Below are 27717 nucleotides of genomic sequence, written 5' to 3'. Positions count from 1 at the left end.
ATGTCATAAACCGATCGCCTTCCAGTGGATTGGATTTCCAGGTTGCAGAGGAAGTTTGGGCTGGTAAGCCACCCTCTTATGCGCATCTCCGTGTCTTTGGATGTGAGGCATTCTGCCATGTGCCCAAGGACAAGAGGAGTAAATTGGATCCAAAGAGCATTAAATGCATATTCCTTGGCTATGGTGAGTCAGGAGAGATGGGCTATCGCCTATGGGATCCGCAGGCGCGGAAAATAGTACGCAGCCATGATGTCGTCTTCCATGAAGACAAGATGCACAGGCAGCCTGAGAAGGTGGTTGAGATCCGCAGAGTGATCTTTCAGGAGGAGCCTAAAGCTCCAGCACAGCCAGTAGTACAGCCTGCAGCAGTTCCTCCACAGGGCCAGGATGTTGGACAGGTAGTTAGACAGGCAGCAGAGCCTGCGGTGAGACGGTCTGCTAGAGATAGACGTCCACCTGACAGATTTCAGCCCTCTATGCATTATGTTTTGGTTACAGATGCAGGAGAGCCTTTCACTTATGATGAGGCTATGCGCAGGGGTGACAGTCACTCCTGGGAGAGGGCTATGCAGTCTGAGATAGACTCCCTGCATAAGAATGAGACTTGGGATTTGGTTGCCTTGCCTAAGGGCAAGAAGGCTTTGCCATGCAAGTGGGTGTACAAGCTGAAAAGTACCCCTGGACACCCCAAGCCGGCATACAAGGCTAGATTGGTAGCAAAGGGTTTTAAGCAGGAACATGGTGTGGACTTTGATGAGGTCTTCTCTCCTGTGGTTAAGATGACCACCCTGCGCTTAGTCTTGGCTTTGGTTGCACAGCTTGACTTAGATCTATATCAGATGGATGTCAAGACGGCTTTTCTACATGGGGACTTGCATGATGAGATCTATATGGATCAGCCTAAGGGCTTTGCAGAACCTGGCAGGGAGCACCTAGTGTGCAAGTTGAAGAAGAGCTTGTATGGCTTGAAGCAGGCACCTAGGGAATGGTATCATAAGTTTGATGCCTTTATGCAGTCACAGGGCTACAGCAGGAGTGCTATGGATCCGTGTCTTTACACGAAGAAAGCCCGTGATGGCAGTTTGCTTATCTTGGTACTCTATGTTGATGATATGCTGATAGTAGGGAAAGCTCATGATGAGCTAGATGCTCTTAAATCTCAGCTGAAGAAGAGCTTTGAGATGAAGGATTTGGGACAGGCCTCACATATACTTGGGATGCGCATTAAGCGCGATAGGCATCAGGGACTTTTGTATCTCTCACAGCGGGAGTACATTCATAAAGTCCTTGAGCGCTTCCGCATGCAGGACGTAAAGCCTATAGGCTGTCCATTACCTTCTTATGTGAAGGTATCACAGGCCGATTGTCCGCAGACAAATGAGCAGAGGGCCGAGATGGCCAAGATCCCTTATGCATCAGCCGTGGGCAGTTTGATGTATGCCATGATAGCCACTCGTCCAGATATTGCACATGCAGTTGGTGTTGTGGCACGCTATATGGCTACACCTGGCAGCAGACATTGGGATGCCGTGAAGGGTATCATGAGGTACCTGAAGGGCACAGCAGATATGTGTATTTGCTATGGCAGCCAGGATACAGGGGTCGTGGGGTACACTGACTCCGATTATGCACAGGGGTCGTGGGGTACACTGACTCCGATTATGCAGGACATGCAGATAGTAGGAAGTCCACTTCTGGCTATGTATTCACCTATGCTGGAGGGGCTGTCTCTTGGATGTCCAGGGTTCAGAAGTGTACGGCTTTGTCTACCACTGAGGCCGAGTATGTTGCAGCCACTGAGGCTTGCAAGGAGGCCATATGGTTAGGCCGTCTAGTTGCTGACCTTGGGATTGATGCTACACCTACACTGCATTCGGATTCTATGAGTGCCATTCAGTTGGCTAAGAATCCGGTCTTCCATGCGAAGACAAAACACATTGAGGTGAGGTATCACTTCATACGTGGTGTCATGGAGGACAAGTCTGTTGACCTTGTCAAGATCTCCACTGACGAGAATCCTGCAGATCTGCTCACGAAGAGCCTCACTACTGAGCGCTTTGCCTTCCTCAGGAGGTTGATGGGCGTTGGATGAGATGTCACCTTTCCTCATCCCTTGTACCTATGTACATTTGTACTGTCTTTTCTTTTTCTTTTCTCTCTCACTAGGGCAGATTCGCCTTTAAGTGGGAGGTTGTTGGGGGTAAAGGCGCCTCCGCCGTGCCGCCCCGTGTATTACTACACTTACAGTACCCGCCACTGCACACTGCAGGTGGCGGGCGCCCGTCACGTCACTTTATTCTTTATTCTTTTAGTGACAGTTTGAATAAAGGAAGGCCCGGTCACACATTGTGACTGTTGGAGTTCCCATTTCTTGTCTCTCTCTTTCTTGCTCTTGCTCTCCCGCCATAGCTCGCGTGCAAGCTTCGATCCTTCTCACCTTTCACTTTGTATTAGTTTACCTTAGTAAAAGTAGTATATGCAAAATTCACAATCTATCCTTGGAAACTAAAAGAACATGCATTGATGCATACCGGGGAGATTTAGTATAGGAAGCTTCTCATAGTATTTGCTCTAGGTGCTACAAAAGGTCTAGACTTTTCTAGATGAGCATGTAGATATACTTCATAAAGAGTACAATGAAGTAATATATAGTATGGTTTGGATTTTAGTAATTGAGTAGTGCATGTGCCTGCTAAGCAATAGAGTGACATAATTTCTAGTATTGCATGATCATAAATTATGTTACTTAGTTTTTCCATTGTTTAAGCCTTAAAAATGTAATATTTCTAGAAGAGTAAGGCTTACTAGCATTCCTTGTGCGCTTGTGCGCTTCAAGCACAAGGAATGCTAGGCTACCTCTTATGGTAGTTTTGTCCTTCTAATCACACTATTTCATCAACTCCATTGCCTCATTGCAAAGCATATTTCGCATCTAACAATAGAACATGCTGAAGCTATCATAGAGGTGCATTGTGAGGGAGTGTGAAGTGATAGGACAATAATTGTTCTCCTCTTGCTTCTTCCCCCGTGCATTATTGCATGGCAACTTAGCTTTCCTTGCTTCTTGCCCCACATGACACTACAATTTTTCTCCTCTCTCTCTCTCTCTCTCTCTCTCTCTCTCTCTCTCTCTCTCTCTCTCTCTCTCTCTCTCTCTCTCTCTCTCTCTCTCTCTCTCTCTCTCTCTCTCTCTCTCTCTCTCTCTCTCTCTCTCTCTCTCTCTCTCTCTCTCTCTCTCTCTCTCTCTCTCTCTCTCTCTCACATTTCTTGTTTTATCTCCCATGTCTATCTATCTCTATTTTGTGTGGGAAGGTGGCATAAATAGTTAAGCATGTGAGGAGGTCAGGAGTGGAGGTTGGGTGAGACAGGAGGACTAGGTATAAGATAGGGGAGAGTAGTCTTAGAGTTCTTTAAGAGAGAGACTTAGGTTTGGGGTAATGGAAGATTATGGTGTTTGGGGTAGCGAGGGAGTCAAGCTATTATGGCAAGGTTTGGGGTCTCTCTCTTTTGGTGGGAGAGGGTGCTTAGAGTTTTGGGGAGGGAGCGCTAGGCTTGCATGGGGGTTTAGTGTTTTGGTGGGCAACAAGGTTTAACACTTTGGTACATGCCTATAGTTTTAGCCTTTGGGGGGAATGGGGGAAGGAAAGGTTTAATGGTTTAAGGGAATTTGAAGGCTTTTGGAACTTGGGGAGGAGCAACTTAGGTTTGCCATGTCGGGCAGGCTATATGTGAGTGTATGTGCACACTCATGCATGTCTAGTAAGGGTCATTGTCTCTCTCTTTTGGTGGGAGAGGGGTGTTTAGAGTTTTGGAGAGGGAGAGTTAGCCTTGTAAGGAGGGTTAGTGTTTTGGGTGGGCAAGGGGGTTTAGCATTTTGGTATATGCCAACCTTTAGGTTAAAATGGGGGAGAGTTAGGCTTGTAAGGAGGGTTAGTGTTTTGGGTGGGCAAGGGGGTTTCACGTTTTGGTATATGCCAACCTTTAGGGGGGAAATGGGTGAAGGCCCAAGTTTTAATGATCTTAGGGGACAACTTAGATTTGGCATGTTGGGCTCTGTGTGTGTGTGGGTGTGTGTGTGTGTGTGTGTGTGTGTGTGTGTGTGTGTGTGTGTGTGTGTGTGTGTGTGTGTGTGTGTGTGTGTGTGTGTGTGTGTGTGTGTGTGCGCGCGCGCGCGCGCGTGCGTGCGTCGTGCATATAGTTTATCACACATTTTTTCTACCCCCTCTCTCATTACTCTCTAATGGTGTTTGAGGCGGCAAAGGAGTTAAGATTTTATGGTAGGGGTTAGGGTCTCTCTCTTTTGGTGGAGAGGGGTGTTAAGAGTTTTCATGAGGGAGAGTTAGGCTTTGATGGGGGTTAGTGTTTTGGGGGGCAAGGGAGTTTAGCATTTTGGTACATGGCTACAGTCTCAACCTTTAGGGGGGAAGGGGGAAAGGAAAGGTTTAATGGTTTTAGGGGATTCAAAGGCTTTTGAAACTCGGATGAGAGAGCAACTTAAGTTTGCCATGTGGGGCATTCTCTCTCTCTCTCTCTCTCTCTCTCTCTCTCTCTCTCTCTCTCTCTCTCTCTCTCTCTCTCTCTCTCTCTCTCTCTCTCTCTCTCTCTCTCTCTCTCTCTCTCTCTCTCTCTCTCTCTCTCTCTCTCTCTCTCTCTCTCTCTCTCTCTCTCTCCCTTCCTACACACATAACGATTGTTTGTGAGCATAAGGGGGATGGAAAATTAGAATCTAGGGAGATAAAAGGTGAGAAGAAACTAATAGAGTGACATGTTGAAGCAGATTGGAGGCCTCTTCCAGTGTGTTAGTAGCAACTAATCAAAGCATCAATGGTAGACTTGGGATGATCCACATGTGCACTTTGTAAATTGCAGTTATTTCACATATGTGGTCATAATTTATGCATACTTTGATTCAGTGGCATGTTCTTATGGAGTAAATATATTTAGGTTCTTTCATTTTGTGCTTTTTAAAATAAGATTCGATCAATATGAATTATTTATGGGATAAATATAAAAAATAACAAAAAACATTAAAATTTAAAAAATATACATAGGTGTTTATTCATCTAATTTATCACCTTTAGTCATGGATCAACCATTCATACCTGAAATCATGGGGTGCAGAATTTACTTTCATATATTCATTGAAAAAGCCTACAAATCAGCAACCTTTTCTACAAGAAAATGTGGATAATTCTTTTTCTCCAATCTAGCACAAATTTTAATATATCACAAATGTGGATCATTCTTTTTCTCCAATCTATCACAAATTTTAATAGGTATAAAAGCCAAAGTTGTAGCCAATTATATGATCTATTAGTTTATCAAATCTCATCTCCCAATTATCTCAACTCCAAAAGTTATGCCCACTGCAAAAAGGCTGTGTAGTGTTGGAATATAGTACTCCTACCTTACAGTAACCTAAAGTTATGTTCATCGCAAACATGTCGTGTAATGTTGGAACATGGTAGTTCTATCTAACAATCACCTACATTTGAAAGCTTATATAAAGAGATATCTAAGACCTACTCATAAGAGCCTATCATAGAGCCATAAAGGCCATTCTGGTACCTTTGTTTAGTACTTTAGATTCAAGGATAGAGATCATTCTTCTATCGGCTTATCTATGCCATTCTAACCTCTTGTCTTGATATACTTGGTTGTTACCATTAGATATTAATCAAGTCTTAGTTCTTTGACCATTGTAGGTGTGATTCTTATTGATTCAGTCATGAATTAGTACTTGTCTCTTATCCTGCATTTATCTTATGGACATCTTTGATTGATAATATGAAAGCACTTTTTAGTATTGTAAAAGCACTTGAATAGTACTAGAAATAACTCTTTATAATACTAGCTATACTCATCTAATATTATAAGGTCTAAGGATTTCACAATTATTATCCAACCCACATACTAGGTAAAACCAATGAAAAAATAAGATGATTCGCATATGATAAAGTGCACATGTTGGTAAAAGCATGTAATTTTAGCTAGTGGTACATGGAAATTTTATCAAAGGACTGAATGGTAGAATTTTTGCTTAACTTCATAGGACCGCTTGAATTAGAAAGCATGATCGTATTAAATATATAAATCTTTTTTTCATTAAATTAATAAAATATTGTTAGGGGAGGATTGATTGGTTATTGCTTTGAGTTGCAAGTTATTTATGAAGTACATCCAAGAAATTTATTAAAAACTTTTGCCTATGCCCAAATATTAGGTAGGATTAAGCAGTTTGCACTCCCTCAAGGGCAACTACTAGGGCTCGATTTTAGCCAGTATTGTTATGCCTATGAGTGCCTTTAGGCAAGAAGGTCATGTGCAGAAGGTTCCCTCCTATGGCAACACGTAATGAGGGGACTCTAGTTGAAAAGGGTATGTAGTTGGTCTTACTATAGAGAAGAAATATGTAGAGTACGATACAATAAGCATTGAGAGACTGAGAATAATGGGCTAGCTATTGCTCTAAGAAGAGAGTAGATTCTAGTATCTGGCTCTATAAGTAGGAATCGAATGTAAAGATTATTAATAAATAATGCAAATGTTTTGAAAGGACTATCTTTGTTGCTTTTGTGTTGTGCTTAATGAAGACATGAAATAAACCCATTGCTAAGGAATAATTAAGGAAGTTACTTTTAAATATCAAACAATGTGTTAGCACAATAAGGCTCCTTGGCCTTCCTTCTTGCACCTATGCCAAATGGGTTGGGATGTACGGATGCACCATCAGTTGTGCACATTGGCATACTCCCTCTGAACCATTCCCCTTGTCGATTTCTAAACTAGATGTGAGCTATGGGTTTCACTCATTATTCCTTGTGTGACATGCCTTATTTAGAAAACTAAAGAAAAATCATGTTCAATCGAAAAGCACGTGATCATCTTTCCTTGATCGAAAATGATCAATGGCAGGGTGGAACCAATAAGTTGGGCACTTTTCTCATATGGAAATTTAGGATAAGAGCTATATGCTAACTTTCCCTAGGATTTGGTCTCTTAGATGTCAATCACGCACTGTTTTAGGGGAACAGAGATGAGATTTTACCTTACGTGTAGAGATGTAGAGTTCATCTTTGCCTTGTCACTCAACTGTGATAGGCCTTAGATGACTACCAAGCATTATCTTTTGCAATTAAATAGCAGGTACATAACATATGGTATCAAAGTGATAATTGTTGCAAGCATTGACAAAAATCAAGGAAAATAATTCAATAAATAAAATCAAGCTAAGGAACTAAATGGCACCACTAAAGGTCTATTGGATTGTTAATAGATTTGTGTCCCTAGATTTGATCCTAGAAAGAATACAAAATGTGCATAATCACAAGAGCAATTCTTTATGGACAAATAGGATCAAGGGATGGAATAAAATAAAACAACAAAATGCTAAATACTTATCAATCACTAAAAATTGTTATCAGTCTTGTAATCATAATCACATAAGAATTATTGAAGTCGGTGTGGAAATTGCTCGTAGAAAGATCTACAAGTGTTGCATGAGCTATTTCTCAAAGTGTATCAGTCAAGATCTCAATGCAATTTCTCATTGAGAGAGGAAACATTTTGGACCAATGAAAAAAATTGACTCCTGTAAATTTTCAATCTAGTGATATCTACGCATGTTCATCACTCCATCTATGCCAATTTAGTAAGTGATACAAAATATGACATGGAGGATACACTGGGATGGGCATGTGCAATTAGTTTAATTTTTTGTATTTTACTCAAGTCAAACAAACCCTATAGTACAAAGAGAGGGTGAATCAATGACCTTGACCTAGTGAGAGCCTATTGTTGCATTACTAGGATCACGCAACCAAACTGTGTAATTGTAGTAGGTCAAGCTCATGCCAACAATTATGAAATACAAGAGCTCCCCAAATTACCTTGGGAATACATAGGACTCAACACTATAAATGAACTTTGTACTTATTTCCAAATCACTATGCAAGAATTTCATGATAATGATATGTACTTATCCTAAGTTCCTTCAACTCCAAAATCCTATGTAAAGTTTTCTTTTTGAATCATGGTCCAAGTTTCCCTATATAGAATCTTGTATACCCTCAAACTAAAAATCAAACACAAGTGTATTAGCTTCATTTGCAATAAGAAGTTTGCACCAAAAATCTAGATCTATAAGATTCTCTTTTGGTCTATAAGAGGGTTAATGTTTTGGGTGGGCAAGGGGGTTTCACGTTTTGGTATATGCCAACCTTTAGGGGGGAAATGGGTGAAGGCCCAAGGTTTAATGATCTTAGGGGATTCTAAGGCTTTTGGAACTTGGGGAGGGGGCAACTTAGGTTTGGCGTGTTGGGCTCTCTCTCTCTCTCTCTCTCTCTCTCTCTCTCTCTCTCTCTCTCTCTCTCTCTCTCTCTCTCTCTCTCTCTCTCTCTCTCTCTCTCTCTCTCTCTCTCTCTCTCTCTCTCTCTCTCTCTCTCTCTCTCTCTCTCTCTCTCTCTGTGTGTGTGTGTGTGTGTGTGTGTGTGTGTGTGCGTGCGTGCGTGCATGCGTGCGTGCGTGCGCGCACACATGCATGTAGTTTCTCACACATTTTTTCTACCCCCTCTCTCATTACTCTCTAATGGTGTTTGAGGTGGCAAAGGAGTTAAGATTTTATGGTAGGGGTTAGGGTCTCTCTCTTTTGGTGGAGAGGGGTGTTAAGAGTTTTCATGAGGGAGAGTTAGGCTTTGATGGGGGTTAGTGTTTTGGGGGGCAAGGGAGTTTAGCATTTTGGTACATGGCTAGAATCTCAACCTTTAGGGGGGAAGGGGGAAAGGAAAGGTTAATGGTTTTAGGGGATTCAAAGGCTTTTTGATGAGAGAGCAACTTAAGTTTGCCATGTGGGGCATTCTCTCTCTCTCTCTCTCTCTCTCTCTCTCTCTCTCTCTCTCTCTCTCTCTCTCTCTCTCTCTCTCTCTCTCTCTCTCTCTCTCTCTCTCTCTCTCTCTCCCTTGTAATACATAGAGGGTCAAATGTAAGATTTTAGTGCGTTTTGATAGTGGCCTTAGTCTTAGAGATCTAGGGATACTAAAACCGGACAAGACATACACATTCCAATACATATGAAAGACATGATCATGAACCCCAAGGTTGTACCTTCAATATACTTATGCTCATATGCCATAAGATTATGCATGACTATGGACATAGTCTTTGATATAACACATGAACTCTATATGAAAAGTGAGCCTCTCACACACATCCAAGGAAGCTAAATCATAGTATGGTAATCACATGTAGCTTTGAAGCTTTCGTTATTGTGTGTATGATTTTCCCTCTCTCCATTTCTTTGTCCAGGCTCTCTCATTACTCTCTCTCTCTCCCTCGCGGAAGTTATTATATCTATATTCTCTACATCACGTGCATTCAAGGCCTATTTATAAATATCCTTATCTATGAATTTTTCTTGAATAAAACATAACCCTTTTCTATTCAATATGTAAATAATTCCTTTATATTACACCCTTATCTATGTAAAAAATGTATAAACATGGTATTTTTAAAGTACCTTATTTTGAACCCACGTAATGCACACATATATTCATAAGTAACTTACCCGAGCTCTCTCCCTCTCTGCTTCTCTCTTAGCTACTTAACTGCCAATATATCATGGCCCAGACTACTATCACCATCATTGCATGTTAATTAAGGGAAATGCTAGGGATGCGGCATTACCAAAGGCTAGTCAAGCCTACCTCATAGCATGTGGGTCTAACCTCACATGTGCCCTACCACTATGTTGTCATGTCAAAGAGGCCATTATTGGTAGAGTGCCAAAGTATATGGTTTTGTAAAGCCCCATTGTGGTTGACCTCTTACAATGCTAACCACTAGCCTACCAACCCCATAATCAACACTGCACTCTCAGAGAAAGGGAGAGTTTGAGGTCTAAGGAGGCCATAGCTACAAAGGGCTGGAGAAGAAGTGAGATATGTATGTATGAGAGTAGAAGAAAGAAGTGGGTCCTAGATGGGCTATAGAAAAAGAGATCCCAAATGGTAGGAGTAATTTGTATACAAATAAATTTGAGGCAAAGAGAGAGAGACATAGAGAAAGAGAGAGATTATAACAATAGGAAAAGGACATGCAAGGAAGAATAGAGGATGTGGACACATGAGAAATTTAAAGACCTCTCTCTCTCTCTCTCTCTCTCTCTCTCTCTCTCTCTCTCTCTCTCTCTAGCCCAACCAAAAAACCTACCATTGACCTAGCTCAACCAAACCTATCTTAGAGATCCAACAATAAATTTGGAGCATATAGCTGTGGCCACATCATGCTTTACCCGCATCCCACTTGGTTTTAGCGCCTTGTTTGCCACACTTCCACAGGACCCATTCCACTCACCAAAGGACCTCTCTCTCTCTCTCTCTCTCTCTCTCTCTCTCTCTCTCTCTCTCTCTCTCTCTCTCTCTCTCTCTCTCTCTCTCTCTCTCTCTCTCTCTCTCTCTCTCTCTCTCTCTCTCTCTCATCATTGTTATCTTCTCCTTCTTCTTCTTTTGTCATGACCTCCTCCTCCTCCTCTTCTTCTCTCTCTCTCTCATCTCTTTTTTCATCATCATCATATGCGTCTTTTTCCTCTCTCTCTCTCTCTCTCTCTCTCTCTCTCTCTCTCTCTCTCTCTCTCTCTCTCTCTCTCTCTCTCTCTCTCTCTCTCTCTCTCTCTCTCTCCCCCTCTTTTTTCATCATCATCATCTTTTTCCTCTCTCTCTCTCTCTCTCTCTCTCTCTCTCTCTCTCTCTCTCTCTCTCTCTCTCTCTCTCTCTCTCTCTCTCTCTCTCTCTCTCTCTCTCTCTCTCTCTCTCTCTCTCTCTCTCTCTCTCTCTCTCTCTCTCTCTCTCTCTCTCTCTCTCTCTCTCTCTCTCTCTCTCTCTCTCTCACACACACATTTCTTCTTCTTCTCCCTCTCTACCATTCCTCTTTGTGATGTGAGCTGTATATACAATAAAGGGAAAAGGGTATATAAATGTAAGTTGCATACAATATCCAAAATAGGGCACAAAGCAAAAAAGAGAAGAGTACTCCAAGTATCCAAACTCCTACAGTTGGTCGCCATCCTAAAGCTCATCTCAACGCAAAATGGATCATTGAAAGGGCTCTATAACATAACCAAACATCAAACCAAGTTAGACAAGGCATAATAAGAACTGTAAACTTGCTACACTATCAAAAGAGACATGATATATTGGACCAACATGCGCATATAGCTTGTTGATGAGTGTTGTTAGACTATGTCTTTTTGCATATCTTGTTTCAAGGCCGATAGGATTTTCGCTTACGATGGAGTTCTATCACAACAAATATAGATTATTATTGTTAGAATTACATTAGTATTATAAGCAACACAGAAAATAAGAAAGCATTTATAACAAATAGAAAACTTACAAACTTCTCTAGGTAGGTCATGTGGTTGCCACTCCTAAGGTGATGCATGACTCCACCTCTAGTCATGCCCTCGTCACCTTCTACTGCTACTATTGCCATTGCTATGGAGAGCAAGTGTCCTCCTCTCTAAGTTTCCTACAATCCTCCTGATCTAGCCACTATGACTTTTCTCTATCATACTTTATTGCCTTTTGCATATCTGATCACATATGTGGGACATGTATGCCCATATCTACTCCAACATCCACCCTTTGGAGAAATGATCATTAGTAGAAGGCACTAGAGACTCCTCATGTAAGGACTATATCACATAGTCCTTGCTAGTCTTTGGTAAGATCTTCCATTTATCCAATACATTGTGCCAAAATACTTGCTAACATAACTCATGTATTCATGCTATAACTCTCTTTTCCTCATTATTTATAAGCATAGAACTAGTGGTCATTTCCACCAAATATCTATAACCTAGTGGGGTAGGCCTAGTATATGTCCTCTCCCACCTACTAACACATTGCTCAACATAACTAAGAGAGCCCTATATGTTAGGTGTACCTACAAGAGTGGCACTTGCAGTAGTGCCAACCATATACAGCTAAGAAAATCTAGGTGTCATAGAAGTGCCATCTCCTCCTCTCTTTTCCTAAATTCCCTCTCCCTCTCTACATTTTCAAAGATTCTTGATTCTCTCTCTCTCTCTCTCTCTCTCTCTCTCTCTCTCTCTCTCTCTCTCTCTCTCTCTCTCTCTCTCTCTCTCTCTCTCTCTCTCTCTCTCTCTCTCTCTCTCTCCCTTTTCATCCATCTCCCTCTCTGCCCCTCTTTCTTTCCCTCTCCCACTCTCTCTTTCTGTATATTCATCTTCTTCTATATCCCTTTCTCTCTCTTTCCCCCTCTCCATCTCCCCTTTTTCTCTCTATTTTTTAAATTTTTAATTTTTCTCCCCCTCTCTGCTCCTTTCTCTGGTTTCATCTTCCTCTTTCTCTTTTCATATGATCTCCATATCCCTCTCTATCTCTTTCTCCCTCTCTCTTTCTCTCTCCCACTCCATGTCCCATCCCCCTCTCTCCCCTTCTTTTTACCTCTCTCTCTTTCTATATTTCAGAATTAATAATCCTCTCTATGTAACGTGCCCGCTCCTCAAATCGCGGGACACGTCTTAGCAGTCTATCAAGAGATATATCTAGAAGATGCCGCCCGGCACTCCCAAGGAATGACACGGGGTTTGCCAACTAGGGTCTCTCGAGTCTGCCCCCGCAACGGAACTTATCCGGCCGTTCCCACTAGGATCAACCTGAAGTCCGGGTTCCTAGTCAACATTGTCTAAGGTCATAGACCGACTTTTTCCTAACATTTCCCGTTAACATCTCCTTTGAGGAAATCTCTCGGCTAACTGAGACCACCCTTCCGTAGGATAGACCCATTGGTCACATCCACCACGCTTCCCTCATCAAGGGTTGTTTTAGTTATCTAATTACCTACCACGTTATGCTTAACACATAAAAGCAGCTTCCTTAATTAACCCGTTAATCACAGGTTCCTTTACATAATTTAGGCCACAGACATGAAGACAAGATAAAACAAGATCAAACACTTCTTTAACTTATCTTCGGATTAATGTGTGTCTCCTGCCCATACAAAAGAATCAAGTGCTCCTTTCTACCTCCGCAGAAAAATCCTTTCGTCTTCTGGCAATAAAACCCGGAGGTTTATCCTTCCAAGATTCTGCCTTGTAACTAGTATCAAGACCTCGAGATCCCATCTTGAGTCACGTAAAACACTTGTGTAGGGCCCAAAGGCATTGGGATTTACGGCCAGAGCCCCCATTGGCACCCAAGCGTCCTCCTACGCCAAGTGATTTCCACGGAGAGACCTCTCGCAGCGGGTTCGGTCCACATTCCCGACGCGGATTCATAACCCCCTTGGTTAGGGTTTGGCAGCTCGCGGGGGATAGCTAGCGCCATCCTTCCTTAATTATCCCTTTAGAAAAACCAACCATAGATGAAGCAACCAACATAGTAACAATTTCTAGGGAAAACATCCCTTTCGTTTCCATGGCAATCAGTCATCTCAAACCCTGCCATGAAATCATCAAACACTCCCCACTTGGGTTAACATCCAAAACCACATTAACAAACAGATGAATGCACAACCTCTTACTTCAAGGCATCACAAATGGCATGCACAATTAGAATTTTAACTGGATGTATCAAAACACTTGCTTAAGGGATTTACAACCTTTTAAACCGCCAAGCATAACTTGGGTCAACAATCCATTTAGGGTTAGGTCACCAGCTTCAACTAAGCTAGAAGCGTATCCATTTGCGATAATCCACAGCAAGATCGATAAAACAATTCGCATGCAATTATACTTATTCCTAATGCCCCGGATCATATGTGACTTGCGTCTATGAAAGTCTAGTGTTTTGTCTAACAATGCAAGTGTATCTCATGAACAGAAATTAACATTTCATGTGTTTCTTTTAACCATATTGCGAAACGTGAATTCTAAATGACTATTCATGCACTGATCTGGTTCAAAAGCTATTATTTTATGTGAAGTAAGGCGATAATCTTATCATTTTATGTGTGTAAAAGCTATCATTTCGTGCCTAAAATCTTGTGCGAATTCCAAACTCTACCATTTCGCGCATGCAACTTAGTTCTTAGAGTAAACAAAACCCTATGCACGATATCAATCCTTTCATCCCTTCCACGAGAAATAATTCCTAAGTTAATTTTTTAACGCTTAGAATCTGGGCTTGATTCGTGTGTGCTCCGTTGGTTGTTCCGCTCACCCCTCCAGCATTAACGATGGCTTGGGCGCCTATGCTTCCCGCGACTTTCTTCTTGGGAGCCATTCGCCTCGTGGAGATTGGGCAGTCTGGACCTTGACGAGTTTCGAGTTGACAGGTTGGGAAGAAAAGACCGCTGGATGGAGTCCTTTTCCGAGAGGGTGGTTTGGGCGTGGCTCCTTGCAGTTACCGACTCTCACTTCTTTCTTTCTCCCTCTCTCTCTTCTTCATCTTTTCACTTAATCTCCTACTCTCTCTCTCTCTCCCTCTCTTCTTTCTCCACTTATTCTCCTACTCTCTCTCCTCTTCTCTCTTCTCTCTTCTCTCCCTCTTCTCTTCTCCTTCTTTTTCTCCTTCTCTCTTCTCTCTCTTCCCTCTTCTTCCCCTTCTTCTTTTTCTCCTTCTCTTCTCTCCCTCTTCTCTTCTCCTTCTTTTCTTCTCCTTCTCTTCTTCTCTCCCTCTTCTCTCTCTTCCCTCTTCTTCCCCTTCTTCTTTTTCTCCTCTATTCTCTCTCTTCTCTCCCTCTTCTCTCTCTTCCCTCTTCTTCCCCTTCTTCTTTTTCTCCTTCTCTCTTCTCTCTCTTCTTTTTCTCCTCTCCTTCTTCTTTCTTCTCCTCCTCTTTCCCTCTTCTCTCTCCCACTCCTTCTCTCCTTCTCCTTCTCTCCCTCTTCTCTCTCTTCTCTCTCCCACTCCTCTCCTCCTCTCTCCCACTCCTTATTTTTTCCTTCTCCTTCTCTCCCCCTTCTCTCTCTTCTCTCTCCCACTCCTTCTCCTCTCTCTTCTCTCTCCCACTCCTCTTCTCCTTCTCTTTCCCTTCTCTCTCTTCTCTCTCCCACTCCTTCTTCTCTCCTTCTCCTTCTCTCTCCCACTCTTTCTCTCCTCCTTCTCTCCCCCTTCTCTCTCCCACTCCTTTTTTCCTTCTCCTTCTCTCTTCTCTCTTCTCTCCTCTCCCTCTTCTCTTCTCCTTCTTTTTCTCCTTCTCTCTTCTCTCTCTTCTCTCTCTTCCCTCTTCTTTCCCTTCTTCTTTTTCTCCTTCTCTCTTCTCTCCCTCTTCTCTTCTCCTTCTTCTCTTCTCCTTCTCTTCTTCTCTCCCTCTTCTCTCTCTTCCCTCTTCTTCCCCTTCTTTTTCTCCTTCTCTCTTCTCTCTCTTCTCCCCCTCTTCTCTCTCTTCCCTCTTTTTCCCCTTCTTCTTTTTCTCCTTCTCTCTTCTCTCTCTTCTTTTTCTCCTCTCCTTCTTTCTTCTCCTCCTATTTCCCTCTTCTCTCTCTTCTCTCTCCCACTCCTCCTTCTCTCCCTCTTCTCTCTCTACTCTCTCCCACTCCTCTCCTCCTCTCTCTTCTCTCTCCCACTCCTTATTTTTTCCTTCTACTTCTCTCCCCCTTCTCTCTCTTCTCTCTCCCACTCCTTCTCTCCTTCTCCTTCTCTCCCCCTTCTCTCTCTTCTCTCTCCCACTCCTCTCCTCCTTCTCTCTCTTCTCTCTCCCACTCCTCCTTCTCTCCCCCTTCTCTCTCTTCTCTCTCCCACTCCTTTTTTCCTTCTCCTTCTCTTCCTCTTCTCTACCTAGCAAGGATCACAGGGGAGGGGCTGCTAATCGGACACCCGGGGGGAGGGGGGGGGGGAGGGGGGGGGGAGGGGGGTAATAAACCTGCACTCATTACGCACTCAACACGGCACAGAAAGGTAACACAATATATGAGCTCAAGGTATACTCTTGTATTATTCAATCCAACAAGCGGGACAACATAGACACGTCCCAGGACCACAACCTCGTGACGTCGCACATAAGAGGGTTCACCACTGGGTATAGGGAATCACACGTAGAGTGGAAACAAGGCAGGGCTTTGAGTCACTACTACTCCTTATATAGGTGCATTCGGTAGCAACGGCATGGTATAGCTATAAAGCCCTTACCCTCACCCCCGCTTACTGGATTGCTGTCCTCAGCAATCTAAGGGTAGCGTTTGTTATTTTGACTCATCCGGGGTCTTAACACAGCTTTTCCTAGCAAGCTGGTCAGTGTCTGCTGGTCTAAGGGGACCGCAAGGTCTTAACACAGTCTATACTATCAGACTGGCCAGTGTCTGTCGCACTAGGACTTGGGGGTCTTAACACAGCCTTTTCTAGCAAGCTGGTCAGTGTCTACCCATCTAGACTGGAAAGTTGGGGCTTTGTTTTTTGGAGTTATTTGCTGATTGTTACCATGCGGGTCCACCCTCGACTCAATTACATTTGAGGAGTGGAGGCACGTTTGGGGTCTATGATTGAGAACCACATTATTTTTGGGTTTTCTGGAGAGGCTCAAGGGTCGTTGGAAGGGGTAAGGGGGTTCTCCTCGAGCTAAAGGGCGAACGCATCCTTTCCGCATTTGCACGCCTCCGCTTCTAAGATCGAAGTGGCCTCCTTGAGAGGACGCCCGCGCCACTTGGTGAGGTATTCAAGGAAGCCTCTTTGTTCCCGGTGTCGGAGGAATGCTTCTACCTCGAAGGGACCGTTGGAATGGAGCATTGGTATGCGCCGTCCCCATTGGTTTTTGGGATAGAACCTGCGCAGAAGACGAGCATGAAATGCATTATGAACACAAACACTGTCTGGCAGGTCCAGTTTGTAGGTGACTTCGTTCAGCACTTGAGTGATTTGGTAAGGTCCATAGTATCGGTGATTGAATTTGGGGGTCATGTTTTTGGGAAGGGACATGTTCTTGGAGCTAACTAGGACCATGTCTCCTTTGGCGAATAGTACAGCCTTTCTCTTCATGTTTGCTTGCTCTATCATGGTGATCTTGCTCTGCTCGAGGCTTTGCTTAGCTGCTGCATTTTGGTCTCTTCATTTCTTCAAGAATTCTTCTGCATCTTGATCTTCCGCTTTGGCCGCTCAGGATGCTAAGGCCAGTGGGGTAATGACTTATTTTCCTGTGGCTAACTCGAAGGGGGTATACCCCATTGCTGAGTGGATGGAGCTATTATAGTGGAATTCCAAGACATCAAGGTACAAGGCCCAATCTTTCTGGTCCACTCGGGCATAGCTCCGGAGATAATCTTCGATGCCTTGGTTGACTCGTTCTGTCTATCCATCTGTCTCCGGGTGGAAGGATGATGAGAATCTCAATTGCGTTTCCAGGGTCTTGAAAAGTTCCTTCCACATGTCGCTCATGAATCTTCCATCTCTATCTGATACAATGGCCAGTGGTAAGCCATGAAGTTTGAATACATGTGTGAAGAAGAGGCATGCTATCTCCTTGGCATTCAGTGGTGGTTTGGCCAGGATAAAGTGAGCCTGTTTGGAAAAATAGTCCACCACTACAAAGATGATTGTGTACCCATGGGACTCAGGTAGTTCCACAATGAAGTCCATGCTGATGACGTCCCATGGGCGGTTGGGTACTGGTAATGGTTGTAGTAGTCATGCTGGTCTTGATCGTGGTGCTTTGACCAGTTAGCAAATGGGGCAAGTTTTGATGTAGTCTATCACTTCTTCCTTCATATTCGGCCAAAAGAACTGCTTCCTAAGGGCCTCCAGGGTTTTGCTTTGCCCTTTTTGGCCTCCAATTTTGCCATCATGTATCTCATGCAAGATGAGTTTCTTCAACTCCAAATTGTTGGGAATATATAATCTCTTGCCTAAAAATAGGATACCCTCCTCTAAGGTGTACATTCCATGTGGTGTCTTCTCTGCTTCCACATCTCTAATTATCTTGTGTATTTCTTGGTCTTGCTCTAGGGCCTCTTTGACGAGTTCTATGAAGTTGCTGCTAACCACATTGACAGCTTTCAGGTCAGCTTTTTGGCTCAAGGCATCTGCTATCTTGTTAGTGGAGCCGGGCTTGTGCTTATTAATTTCCAGGTCGAATTCGGCTAGGAAGTCTAGCCAGCGGGCTTTCTTTGCCAATAACTTGGGTTGAGATTGGAAGTATTTGAGGGAGATATTGTCAGTGAAGACTATTGTATGCTTGTCTTGAACATAGTGCTTCCATTTTCTAAGGCAGTGGATGACTGCCAACATTTCATTCTCATGTGTGCTCCACCTTGTTTCAGCATCGGTAAATTTCTTTGACTCATAAGCAATGGGGTGACCTTCCTGTACCAGTACACCTCATATGCTGTAGTCGGATGCATCTGTAGAGATTTCAAAGGGTTTGGTGAAATTCAGCACCCTTAGGATGGGAGTTTGGCTCATGCACTTCTTCATCTGCTCAAAGGCTTCATGTTGCGCATTCCCCCATGTAAAAGAGTGATCTTCTTTGGTGAGGTGGGAGAGGGGGGCAGTGATGAGGCTGTAATCTTTGATGAACCTCTGACAAAATATTATGAAGCCGAGGAACTCCCGCACTTCTCTTACAATTTTCAGTACAGGCCATCTTTGGACGGCTTCCACTTTCTTAGGGTCCACTTTGATTCCATCTACTCCTACAATAAAGCCTAAGAACTCCAACTCTTTCACTGCGAACTCACATTTTTCCGGCTTGGCATATAACTGATGCTACCGCAATTTCTCAAAAACTCGGCGTAAGTGCTGCTTGTGCTCTTCTAGGGTCTTGCTGTAGACTAGGAGGTCATCTATGTAGATAATGACAAAGATATCTATCTCTGGTCTAAAGATTCCATCCATGAGGCCAAAAAATGTGCTTGGCCCATTGCTTAGGCCGAATCCTAATACTAACCACTCAAAACTACCATATCGGGTGCGGAACGCTGTTTTTGGGATATCTTCTTCGACTATGCGGATTTGGTGGTATCCTGATCTAAGATCAATATGGCTGAAGTACTTGGCCCCATGCAGTCCATCTAAGAGGTCTTCCACTAGGGGCATGGGGTATTTGTTTTTTATGGTGATTTTGTTAAGGGCCCTATAATCTACACAGAGTCTAAGTCCCCCATCCTTCTTCTTTACAAATAACACTGGGGCACCAAAGGGGGATTTGCTAGGGCGAATGAATCCTTGTTCTTCTAGTTCATGTAGTTACTTCTTCAATTCCATGAGCTTAGTGTGGTTCATGTGATAGGGAGCTCGAGCCGGTGGGGCAGACCCTGGGATCAGCTCAATTTTGTGATCCACATCTTGCCTGGGTGGTAGACCCTTGGGTAGCTCGGCTGGCATTACATCTTTGAATTCTTCAAGTATTTATGCCACCTCTGTGTTCCTATTCTGTTGTTTGGGTTTCTTGCCATTTTTTTCTTCTTCAATTGGTCGGATCATACACAGATAGACTATATCTCCTTGTTTGATTGATTTTTCGACCTACTTGGCACTGCATGTCATGATACGTGGCCTGATAACGGTCCCTTGGACCGGTGCATTTTGGGTCTGGCCTCCTAGTTGGGTTGTAGTTGGTTTCATTGTTTGGCATGATACTCCTGGCTTATTCTCCTTCAGTTGCACTTTGATTGGGGTCCTGCCAGGTAGTTGCATTCTTTCACATGGTAGTCTGACGCCTTCTCCTTGCATATCTGGCATCATTTCATTTACACCTTTACCAAACATTGCAATGACATACTTGTCATAGAATTCCAAGCCCAATATCACTTCAAAATCATCCATGGGGATTACTAAGAAGTTGAGTTTTGCTTTCCACTTGTCGACTTCCACTTGGACTGCAAAGACTTGTTTTACTTCCTTGGCTTCTCCTTGTGCGAATGTTATTGTTAATCCTTCTGGGGCCTTCGATAGTTTTAATCCATGTTTTGCTGCACACCCTGGTGTCATGAAGTTGTGTGTTGCTCATATGTCCACCATGATAGGTTGGTTTCCTTCGCCTACTCGGCCTTTGATGTATAGATGGTGAACTGCCGCTACTCTGGCTGCCATGCATTGGGGTCGGGCGCTAACTAACCCTACCCTTGGGTGGTCCATGCTTTCCTCACTCCCATTTGGGATTTCTTGGATACGCGGTGGTTGTAGTTCTTCTCCTCCATATGCACTAGTTGCATTCACCCTTGATCCACTTGATGAAGCTGTATCTTCTATTGGGCATCTGTTTTGGTAATGTGGACCCCCACATTTGAAGCATCTGATTCCGACAGACGGGCCTGGGGGTCTCCACCATGATGTATTTGATCCTGCGGGCCCATACGATGTGCTAGGGGTTGGCCTGTAGTGATTGTTTCCCCATCTTCATGCTGCTCCTCTTGGTACTAAAGCGGTTTGTGACACAGCCGTGGTGGTGGTGGTGTTTTGGCTCCTTGTATCTGTGAATGCCCCTCTAGGGGCATTGGGCCTTTGGTTCCATGAGTTGTTGTTGTTGAAGGTGTTGTTGAAATTATTGTTGAACATGTTTTGATTCCCTTGTGCTGTTCTTCTTCATCCATTCTCATGGCTTCTGCTAAGCTTGTTGGCTCATGTCTCTCCACATCTCTTCTAGCCCATTCTTGCATCCCAAACAAAAATCCATGTAGCTTAGTGTCTGTATCCATGTTTGGTAGCTGTAGCATGATCTGCCTATATTTGCTGACATATTCTTTCATCTTTCCCTGTGTTTGCTTGAGGTTCCTCCATTCATCTCTCACTTTGAAATTTTCCATCTTTGGAATGAAGTAGTCCTTCAATTCTTCTTGGAGTTCTTTCCACGAAAAGATGGTGTGGCCCTGCTCTTGTTCTAGCAGGTACCAAACTGGCAGCGTCCTCCTCCAAGTAAATGGCTGCCACCTCTGCCTTCCTGTCTTCGGTTATCCGTGAATACTTCAAGTACCTATCCACCTTTGCGATCCATTTCTTCAGAACCAACCCATCTCTCTCTCCCTTGTACTTGGCTGGTTGGGGCATCTTGAATTTTCCATAATCATCTTCTGAACTATCACTATCTTCCTCCTCTTTACGGTGGTGCTTCTTCTCTTTCTTCTTGTCTTTCTTTTTACTTCCTAATTCTACTACTTTCTCCTTCTCTTTCCTTGTATCTTGCACCCTCCTAGATGTCTCCTCTCTACCCATTCTATCCATCTCCTCTTACATTCTGTGTCTTTTCTTCTGTTCTTGTTGTTGTATCACCCATTCTCTATAGCCCTGCTCCACTTCTAGTTTTTTCTTCCTTTCTTCCTCCTCTTCCTTCATTTGCATGTTCCTCCATATTGACTCCAGCATGCCTGACATACCATCTAATTGTCTTTCTAGTCCGGCCACCTTCTCTTCTTGGGCCACTCTCCATTCTTGCCCTCTACTCTTCTTCCTCTCCTCCATTTTTGGGAGGGTGACGTTCTCCCTTTCGTCCTCCATGTGGTTGGTGGTGGTGTCGACACGGGGAAGCCGTGTTTCGCCTGTGGTGGTGTGGGTCGTGCAACGGGGAAGCCGCGTCACGTCTTCAAATGGTGGGGTGTCCAAGTTGTGGCGTCACGCCGGGGCAACGCGTCGGGGGGGCATCGCGACGTGGGGCGACGCGACTCGGGGCATCGCGCTGTGGGTCGTTACGACTTCGATCTCTTCGGGGCACTGGATCTTTCCTCTTGCTTCCATGAGCACTCCTTCACTCCGAGCAAGAGTCGCTCTGATACCAAGTGTGATAAACCTGCACTTGTTACGCACTCAACACGGCACAGAAAGGTAACACAATATATGAGCTCAATGTATACTCTTGTATTATTCAATCCAAAAAGTGGGACAACATAGACACATCCTAGGACTACACCCTCGTGACGCCGCACATAAGAGGGTTCACCACTGGGTATAGGGAATCACACGTAGAGTGGAAAAAAGATAGGGCTTTGAGTCACTACTACTCCCTATATAGGTACATTCGGTAGCAACGGCATGGTATAGCTACAAAGCCCTTACAGGGGGGTGGGGGAGTGCGTTGTAACATGGGGGGGATGCCTATTGCTCACGGCCAGCAAGGGAAAGGCCGTCTGCCCAGAAGATGGAGGAGGGGCCGTCGTCTATTGTCGGAGGGGGGGCCTGTCTTCGCCTCTACTGGGGCCACTCTACACCAGCATGAGGGGGGGCGCGGCGTTGTCCTCCTTCCCAACAGGGGGGGGCATCTTTATAAGGTGGAGGGTGCAGTGGCCCGTCGCCACCTGGGCTGCATGCCCCTCCCCATCTTCCACCTTGCTCCCTCTCCCTCTCTCCCCGACGTACTGTCAGGGGGGGAGGGAAAGGGGAAAAAAATTTTGAAAAATTTTAGAAAAAAGGGGGAAAATGTTACACTCTGCCTCTCCTTCCCTCTCTCTCTCTCTCTCTCTCTCTCTCTCTCTCTCTCTCTCTCTCTCTCTCTCTCTCTCTCTCTCTCTCTCTCTCTCTCTCTCTCTCTCTCTCTCTCTCTCTCATAAACACAATATACAATGAAAAGAGAGGAAAGGAAGGAGAAAAGGGCTTACCTTGAGGCTTGAAGATACACGGGTACTCCTTAAAGCTCTCTTTTATTGTCTTCTTTCCTTCACGGTCTTCTCCTTTGTTGTCTCCTCCTTTCTTTCTCCTTTCTCAAGATCTTCCTCTCACTCTCACTTTGTACTTGACCTCCATGCCCTTTCTTTCTCTATTTCTCTCTCTCTCTCAAGCTTAAAATAGTCAGTAGTAAAAATATCACAGACTATTTCCGTATTTTCATTTCCACTGTAAGATGTTATTATATGGTGATGGTAATAGAGGTGTAAATAGTGACATTGAAAGAAAACATTGCTAATTTATATCACTATTATCTCGATCCCTTGTAATGATAGTAATCACCACATGCTTCCCTAGAAAAATGATTCTAATAGCCAAGATTTCTAATCTAACAAAATAAGTGTCTCAAGTCTTATAAACTTATACCCAACCTTTAAGATTTAGTATTATTTTCTACAAAACCAAGCACACGCCATGTGAAAAGTAAATGAATGAAAATGGCTATTATTTCAATTTATCTATGCTAACAAATATCATTGATAAATATGAACAATACCTCATGAGCATTGCAAGGGGTGAAGGCTGTGGATATTGGTTGGTGCGCGAGGCTTGACATGAGTATTGGCTGGTGGAGGTTGTTGCAGTGGAAGATGGTGTGTTGGAGTTAGTTGAGGCTGGGTATAGTGCATAGGTGCACACACAAGGTCTAAGTGCAAGTATACATGGGTAGAAGTGCACAGGTGCACATGCAAAGGAAGTGCAATGTTTAGTGCATATGCACATGAGTGAGATGGGTGCACAATGGTTTGTAAGGAGTGTATGCAAGGGTCAAGTGCAAAGGTCTGCAATGAATGGTGGGATAGGAATTGGGGCACTGCAAGTCCCTCCTTCCTTCCTCCTCTTGCCCTCAACCCCCCCTTGCGAATAGGGAGGGCACTTGGCTGAGGAGATAAAAGAGAGAGAAACTCTATGAGAGCCCAAGTACCTTATGAGCATTTGGGTGGTTGTGAAGACTTGACTAAACTAGGTTGGAAGAGAAGTACCTCTTAACATGATCAACCTTCAGAATCTTGCTCAAAAAGGTGGAGGCAATTTATTAGTGCGACAGAGGGCATCTGAATACTGATGGAGGTAGTTATTAATGTGGTGGCGATTGTGGTAAGGTTTGGTGGAGGCAACTATTAGCATGGCAGTGAATGTTTCTTAAGTAGCATTGGAAGTTGGCTTGACTGCATTAAGAAGGCGAGGTTGGAGGAGAAAAGTGCGAGGAGACTGAAAGGTGGAGGGGTGGCATATTGTGGACTAAAGCTTGTGGTGCTCCATTTTAAAGTGTGGAAAGGTGGGGGGTTGGTACATTTAGCTTAATATTTACTTGTGGCATTTGGTTTCAATTGTAAATATGAAGTTCCATGCGGGAAGGTGGCATGTTATTGAGACCATTTGTTTCATGATTTTGGATACCCATAAGCTCACACCCTGTGAGAAGGTGCTCTTAATAGTTGCATTTGATACCATATATGACACATCTAGGAGCCAATGAGCTATTTCTAAGTACTAGCTAGATCATAAAGCGTTTCGTGTGTTACGAGATGCCATGAATGCCAAATGCACACACATGCAATTATTTTCGAGGCCCAACAATGCATTTTCTCAAATCTCAAGGCGTAGATACAAAAAACTTTGTGAGGTTATGAGTGGGACCAAACCATAATCTCGTGATTTAGAGTTGCTTGGAGAGTTGTGATCATCGAGTTGAGGAAAGAAATGATGATGGCTTCCATAAGCATGGAAGAGTCATGATTGTCACATAGAGAATAGAATCAACGATAAGGCATGGAAGAGGGACTACCTTGCAATTTGCAAATATTTCATACATTCACCATGCGAATTCACAATGGCCTATGAGGGATGGTGGCCAAGGAGCGAGTGGCGATGGTGGAGGTCCCGAATGAAGGAGCGCAAGCTGGGATTGTTGGAAGAGGAAGAGGGAGGGCGTCTAAAGGCCGCAGCGCGGCGCCGCAGATCTCCATCGTTCATCAGGCATCGGACGGACGCCTCCAAGTCGCCCACGTGGCAGAGCTCCAGGCCGATTTTCCAGACACGGGAGACCAGCCAGGCGTTGGTGAACTGGTCCATGAAGCGGGGCCACACCAGCATGGGCACGCCCGCGCTGGACCCCTCGAGGGTCGAATTCCAGCCTCCATGCGTCAGGAAGCCACCCACGGCCGGGTGGGCCAGCACGCGCGCCTGCGGGGCCCACTCCACCACCATCTTCTCCGGGCCCCCAATCGGCTCCCGCCACGTGGATGAAGACGATTGGCCCTCCCCCTTCGTCCGCAGGGCCCACAGAAACAGCTGCCCACTCGTCAGCAGCGCCCGCGCCACGTCGCCCGCTTCCTCCCACGTCAACCTCACCACGCTCCCAAGCGCCACGTACAGCACCGAGCCTGCAGGCTTGGTGTCGAGCCACCGGAGGCAGGCTTCGTGCCTCGCCACTGATTGCTCCCAGCGGAGCAGCGGCCCCACCCAAAGCACACCGGGGCCGGGGCCCGTTATATTGTCAAGTATCTCGAGCCTGTGACCCAGCGCATGCCTCAGGCATGGGCCCTCCAGCTCCTCGTACGAGTTGGCCAGTATCCATGCGGCCTCCTGGAGGTGCTTGAATTTCTTCTCCAGATTCGCCCTCAGCAGAAACCTCCTGTCTTCGCTCTCCATCGACGTCTTGAAGGTGCGGTATGGTAGATGGCTCGCAGGCAGTGCCGGTACGCCAGGTATGTAGTCGACCACTTGTGTGGCTGTGTCCAGGTTTGCTGTTAACAATCAGTCAATGTTCCAGGTTTAATGATTTGAAAAGATTCTGAGATTTTATACAGGCTCTTCCCCAAGAGCTCCGTTAGAGTAAGAAAAGTGTATTTTGATCAGGTTTGAGACATTAAGGTTTGGAAAATAAGGAGAAAAAAAGGAAAAGATAAGTCTATGTATAACTAGGAAACAGGGGAATAGAGAAAAAAAGGAAAAAGATCTTTCATGCATGGGAAGGAAAATAGAGAGTAAGGGAAGGAAGAGAGAAACGAAGGGTGAGAAAGGGGGAAGAGAGAGCTCATTTGCACATTGAGAGATTGAGAGAGATAGAGAGCTAAAGGTCAAGAGGCAATAGCAGCAATATGTGCTATCCTTGCATTCTAGTGTTCTAGGTATGCCTTGAGTCTTCCCTAATGTGTGTTGAAGGAAGTTAGAACCCTAGGTGTAGTAGCAAGTAGTGCATTGAATCATTGGAATCAATTTTTTTCCATTCTGTGTTTTTTCTATGTCGCTCGGATGGTGACCCACAGGCCTCGGGCTGTCAAAAGGACTCACATGTCCAAATATCTTTAGTCCACTCAGATGTCTGACGACTTGAAAAAGAGTCCACTCAGACTCAAACCATTTTTAGACCTCGGATGGCTGACCCTCAAGCCTTGGATGACTGGCTTGGACACTCAGATGGAAACCCCTCAAGCCTTGGATGACCCTCAAGATTTCAGCTACAACTTGGTGGCTTGACTGACTTGTAGAGCGGTTAAATCGAAGCATGTCAGCTCAATTGCCCAACCTTCAAGGCCACATGTGTGTTAGCTCCATTGGGCAACTGGATTAGGGCTTACAGTTGAGAGAACTTGAGATTAAGTTGGACTGAGGAATCCTCAAGTACACATGTATTTAGCTCAACTGGGGGCTCTGGATTAGGGCTTATTATTAAGAGAACTTGTGAGATTGAATTATGACGTTGGACTGATGAATCCTTCAAGTGCATATCTATGGTAGCCTCGAGATGTTAGCTCAGTTGGTGGGCACTCTCACAAGAAGTTTTTGACATTTACCCATGTGGGAAGAGGGGCTCTTTTCCCTTGTTTTTCATATAAACTTCAACATCATGAGCTTCTGCTTTACCAGACAATGTGGGAATTATAGTGGGGAATCTGTCTAAAGCTTTTTGCGTGTGGATCAGGCCTTGTAATTACTTGAGAGATTAAACTAGGTTGCAGAACTGATGAACATAGTGCTTTCTTGTTTGGCTTGGGCCTCCCTTACCAAGGAAAGCAAAGTTATTTCTAAGGCTACTCTGAGAATTCCATATCCTTAATACAAACTTTGGTTAAACGAGCATATCACCTGTAAAGGGGTCGAGACCATTTGACAGCAACCTGTCAGTATTTGCAAAGATGGCAAGCACGACAGCCGACTGAGTCCAGAAGAAGGCTCTGGGGATACGGCGCTTGACGGCGATGTCGTGCGTCCAGGGCAGGAAAGAGTCGCAGATCAGGCAAGCGATGCGCTGTTTCTGCACCTCCTGCAGCCTGTGCAGCAGCTCATCGAAGGCGCCCCCCAGATTATCAACGGCTGTGGTTAATTCTGTCGACGGAGAGCTTCTGTCAAAGTCCGGCGGCAGGCCATCCGGCAGGCCCTCCACTTGGATCATGCCACCACGAGCGGGAAGCAAGATATGGCCATCATTATCGGCATTATCTGCTCCGTGTTCCTCGAGAATCCCGTCGCACCGGTACTGTGTGCACACAAATGTGATGCGGATCCCTTGAGAGGCCAGCTCCTGCGCTAGCTGCATCATGGGGTTGATGTGGCCCTGCGCTGGGTATGGGAACACGAGTACGTGCGGCTTCTCTGAGGCGGCAGCTGCGGCCATGACTGTTGTAGCATATGATGAACACAGACAGACAGTGAAATTGCGTGGGGGTGAGTGGTATCTAGTAGCATATATATGTCTGTTTGAGGTTATGGCGAAGACGAGAAAGATAATGCGTGGCTGCTGTGGAATCAAATGTGTAGGCGGAAGAGAAGTATGGGGTACAAGGACACAAACACAATTTCGTAGTATGGGTCTCTGGGCCTTTACACGCATGCCAGCGGGCTCACGTTCAGTGGAGTCCCGCCGCTATTGGGGAGAAGCTTTTTCTTATTAATCAATATATAATAATAATACGAGAAGTCCGTAACAAAGTTGCGATTCGTGAACTTGTGATATCTTTCTTAGTGGCAACTTGCAAGTTACCTCCGTGAGGGTGAAAAATATCCATTGTGGAGAATTGCATGTGACCTCTCTGTGTCTCTGTGTCTACGCCTGCCTACAAGCTCAAAACCTATCGACTGTGCGAAAACTTCTCGAGGCACAGTAAACGCGAGGCTGTACTAGAACTGTGTTTGTTGTGTCTGTGCCCGTCCGTCTCACTGATAACCAACT

General features: G+C 44.6%; 1 protein-coding gene across 3 annotated transcripts; it reads right to left on the bottom strand.

The window, feature by feature from the left end:
- Positions 1–10964: 10964 nt before the first annotated feature.
- Positions 10965–27511, bottom strand: LOC148031287 (UDP-glycosyltransferase 86A1-like). Of its 3 annotated transcripts, XM_087684804.1 has the most exons (4): positions 26634–27511; positions 22475–25291; positions 11199–11291; positions 10965–11101 (listed from the first exon to the last, which is right to left on the bottom strand). In XM_087684804.1, the coding sequence occupies exons 1-2, from the start codon at positions 27376–27378 to the stop codon at positions 24381–24383; spliced, it is 1656 nt and encodes a 551-aa protein (XP_087540930.1). In that variant the 5' UTR covers positions 27379–27511; the 3' UTR covers positions 10965–11101; positions 11199–11291; positions 22475–24380. The 3 variants fall into 3 exon arrangements, with proteins under 3 accessions (XP_087540930.1, XP_087540933.1, XP_087540931.1); XM_087684807.1 differs by lacking the exon at positions 11199–11291 and having other exon boundaries at positions 10968–11101; XM_087684805.1 differs by lacking the exons at positions 10965–11101; positions 11199–11291 and adding an exon at positions 21706–22234.
- Between the last annotated feature and the right edge of the window lie 206 nt (positions 27512–27717).

This window comes from Lygodium microphyllum, chromosome 9, assembly GCF_053477565.2.
Source record: "Lygodium microphyllum isolate KBCC chromosome 9, Lygodium_microphyllum_v1.1.10, whole genome shotgun sequence".
Taxonomy (NCBI): domain Eukaryota; kingdom Viridiplantae; phylum Streptophyta; class Polypodiopsida; order Schizaeales; family Lygodiaceae; genus Lygodium; species Lygodium microphyllum.
Note: the sequence above shows the minus strand (reverse complement) of the source record. Positions and strands in the feature narration are given on the sequence as shown.

What these genes read in the sequence shown, in the direction of transcription:
- LOC148031287 (XM_087684804.1), bottom strand. Translation starts at nt 27,378, where the DNA reads ATGCGTGTAAAGGCCCAGAGACCCATACTACGAAATTGTGTTTGTGTC. An exon ending in TGGTCTCGACCCCTTTACAG is followed by an intron (nt 25,292 to 26,633) that starts GTGATATGCTCG and finishes GATTGTTAACAG; the next exon opens with CAAACCTGGACACAGCCACA.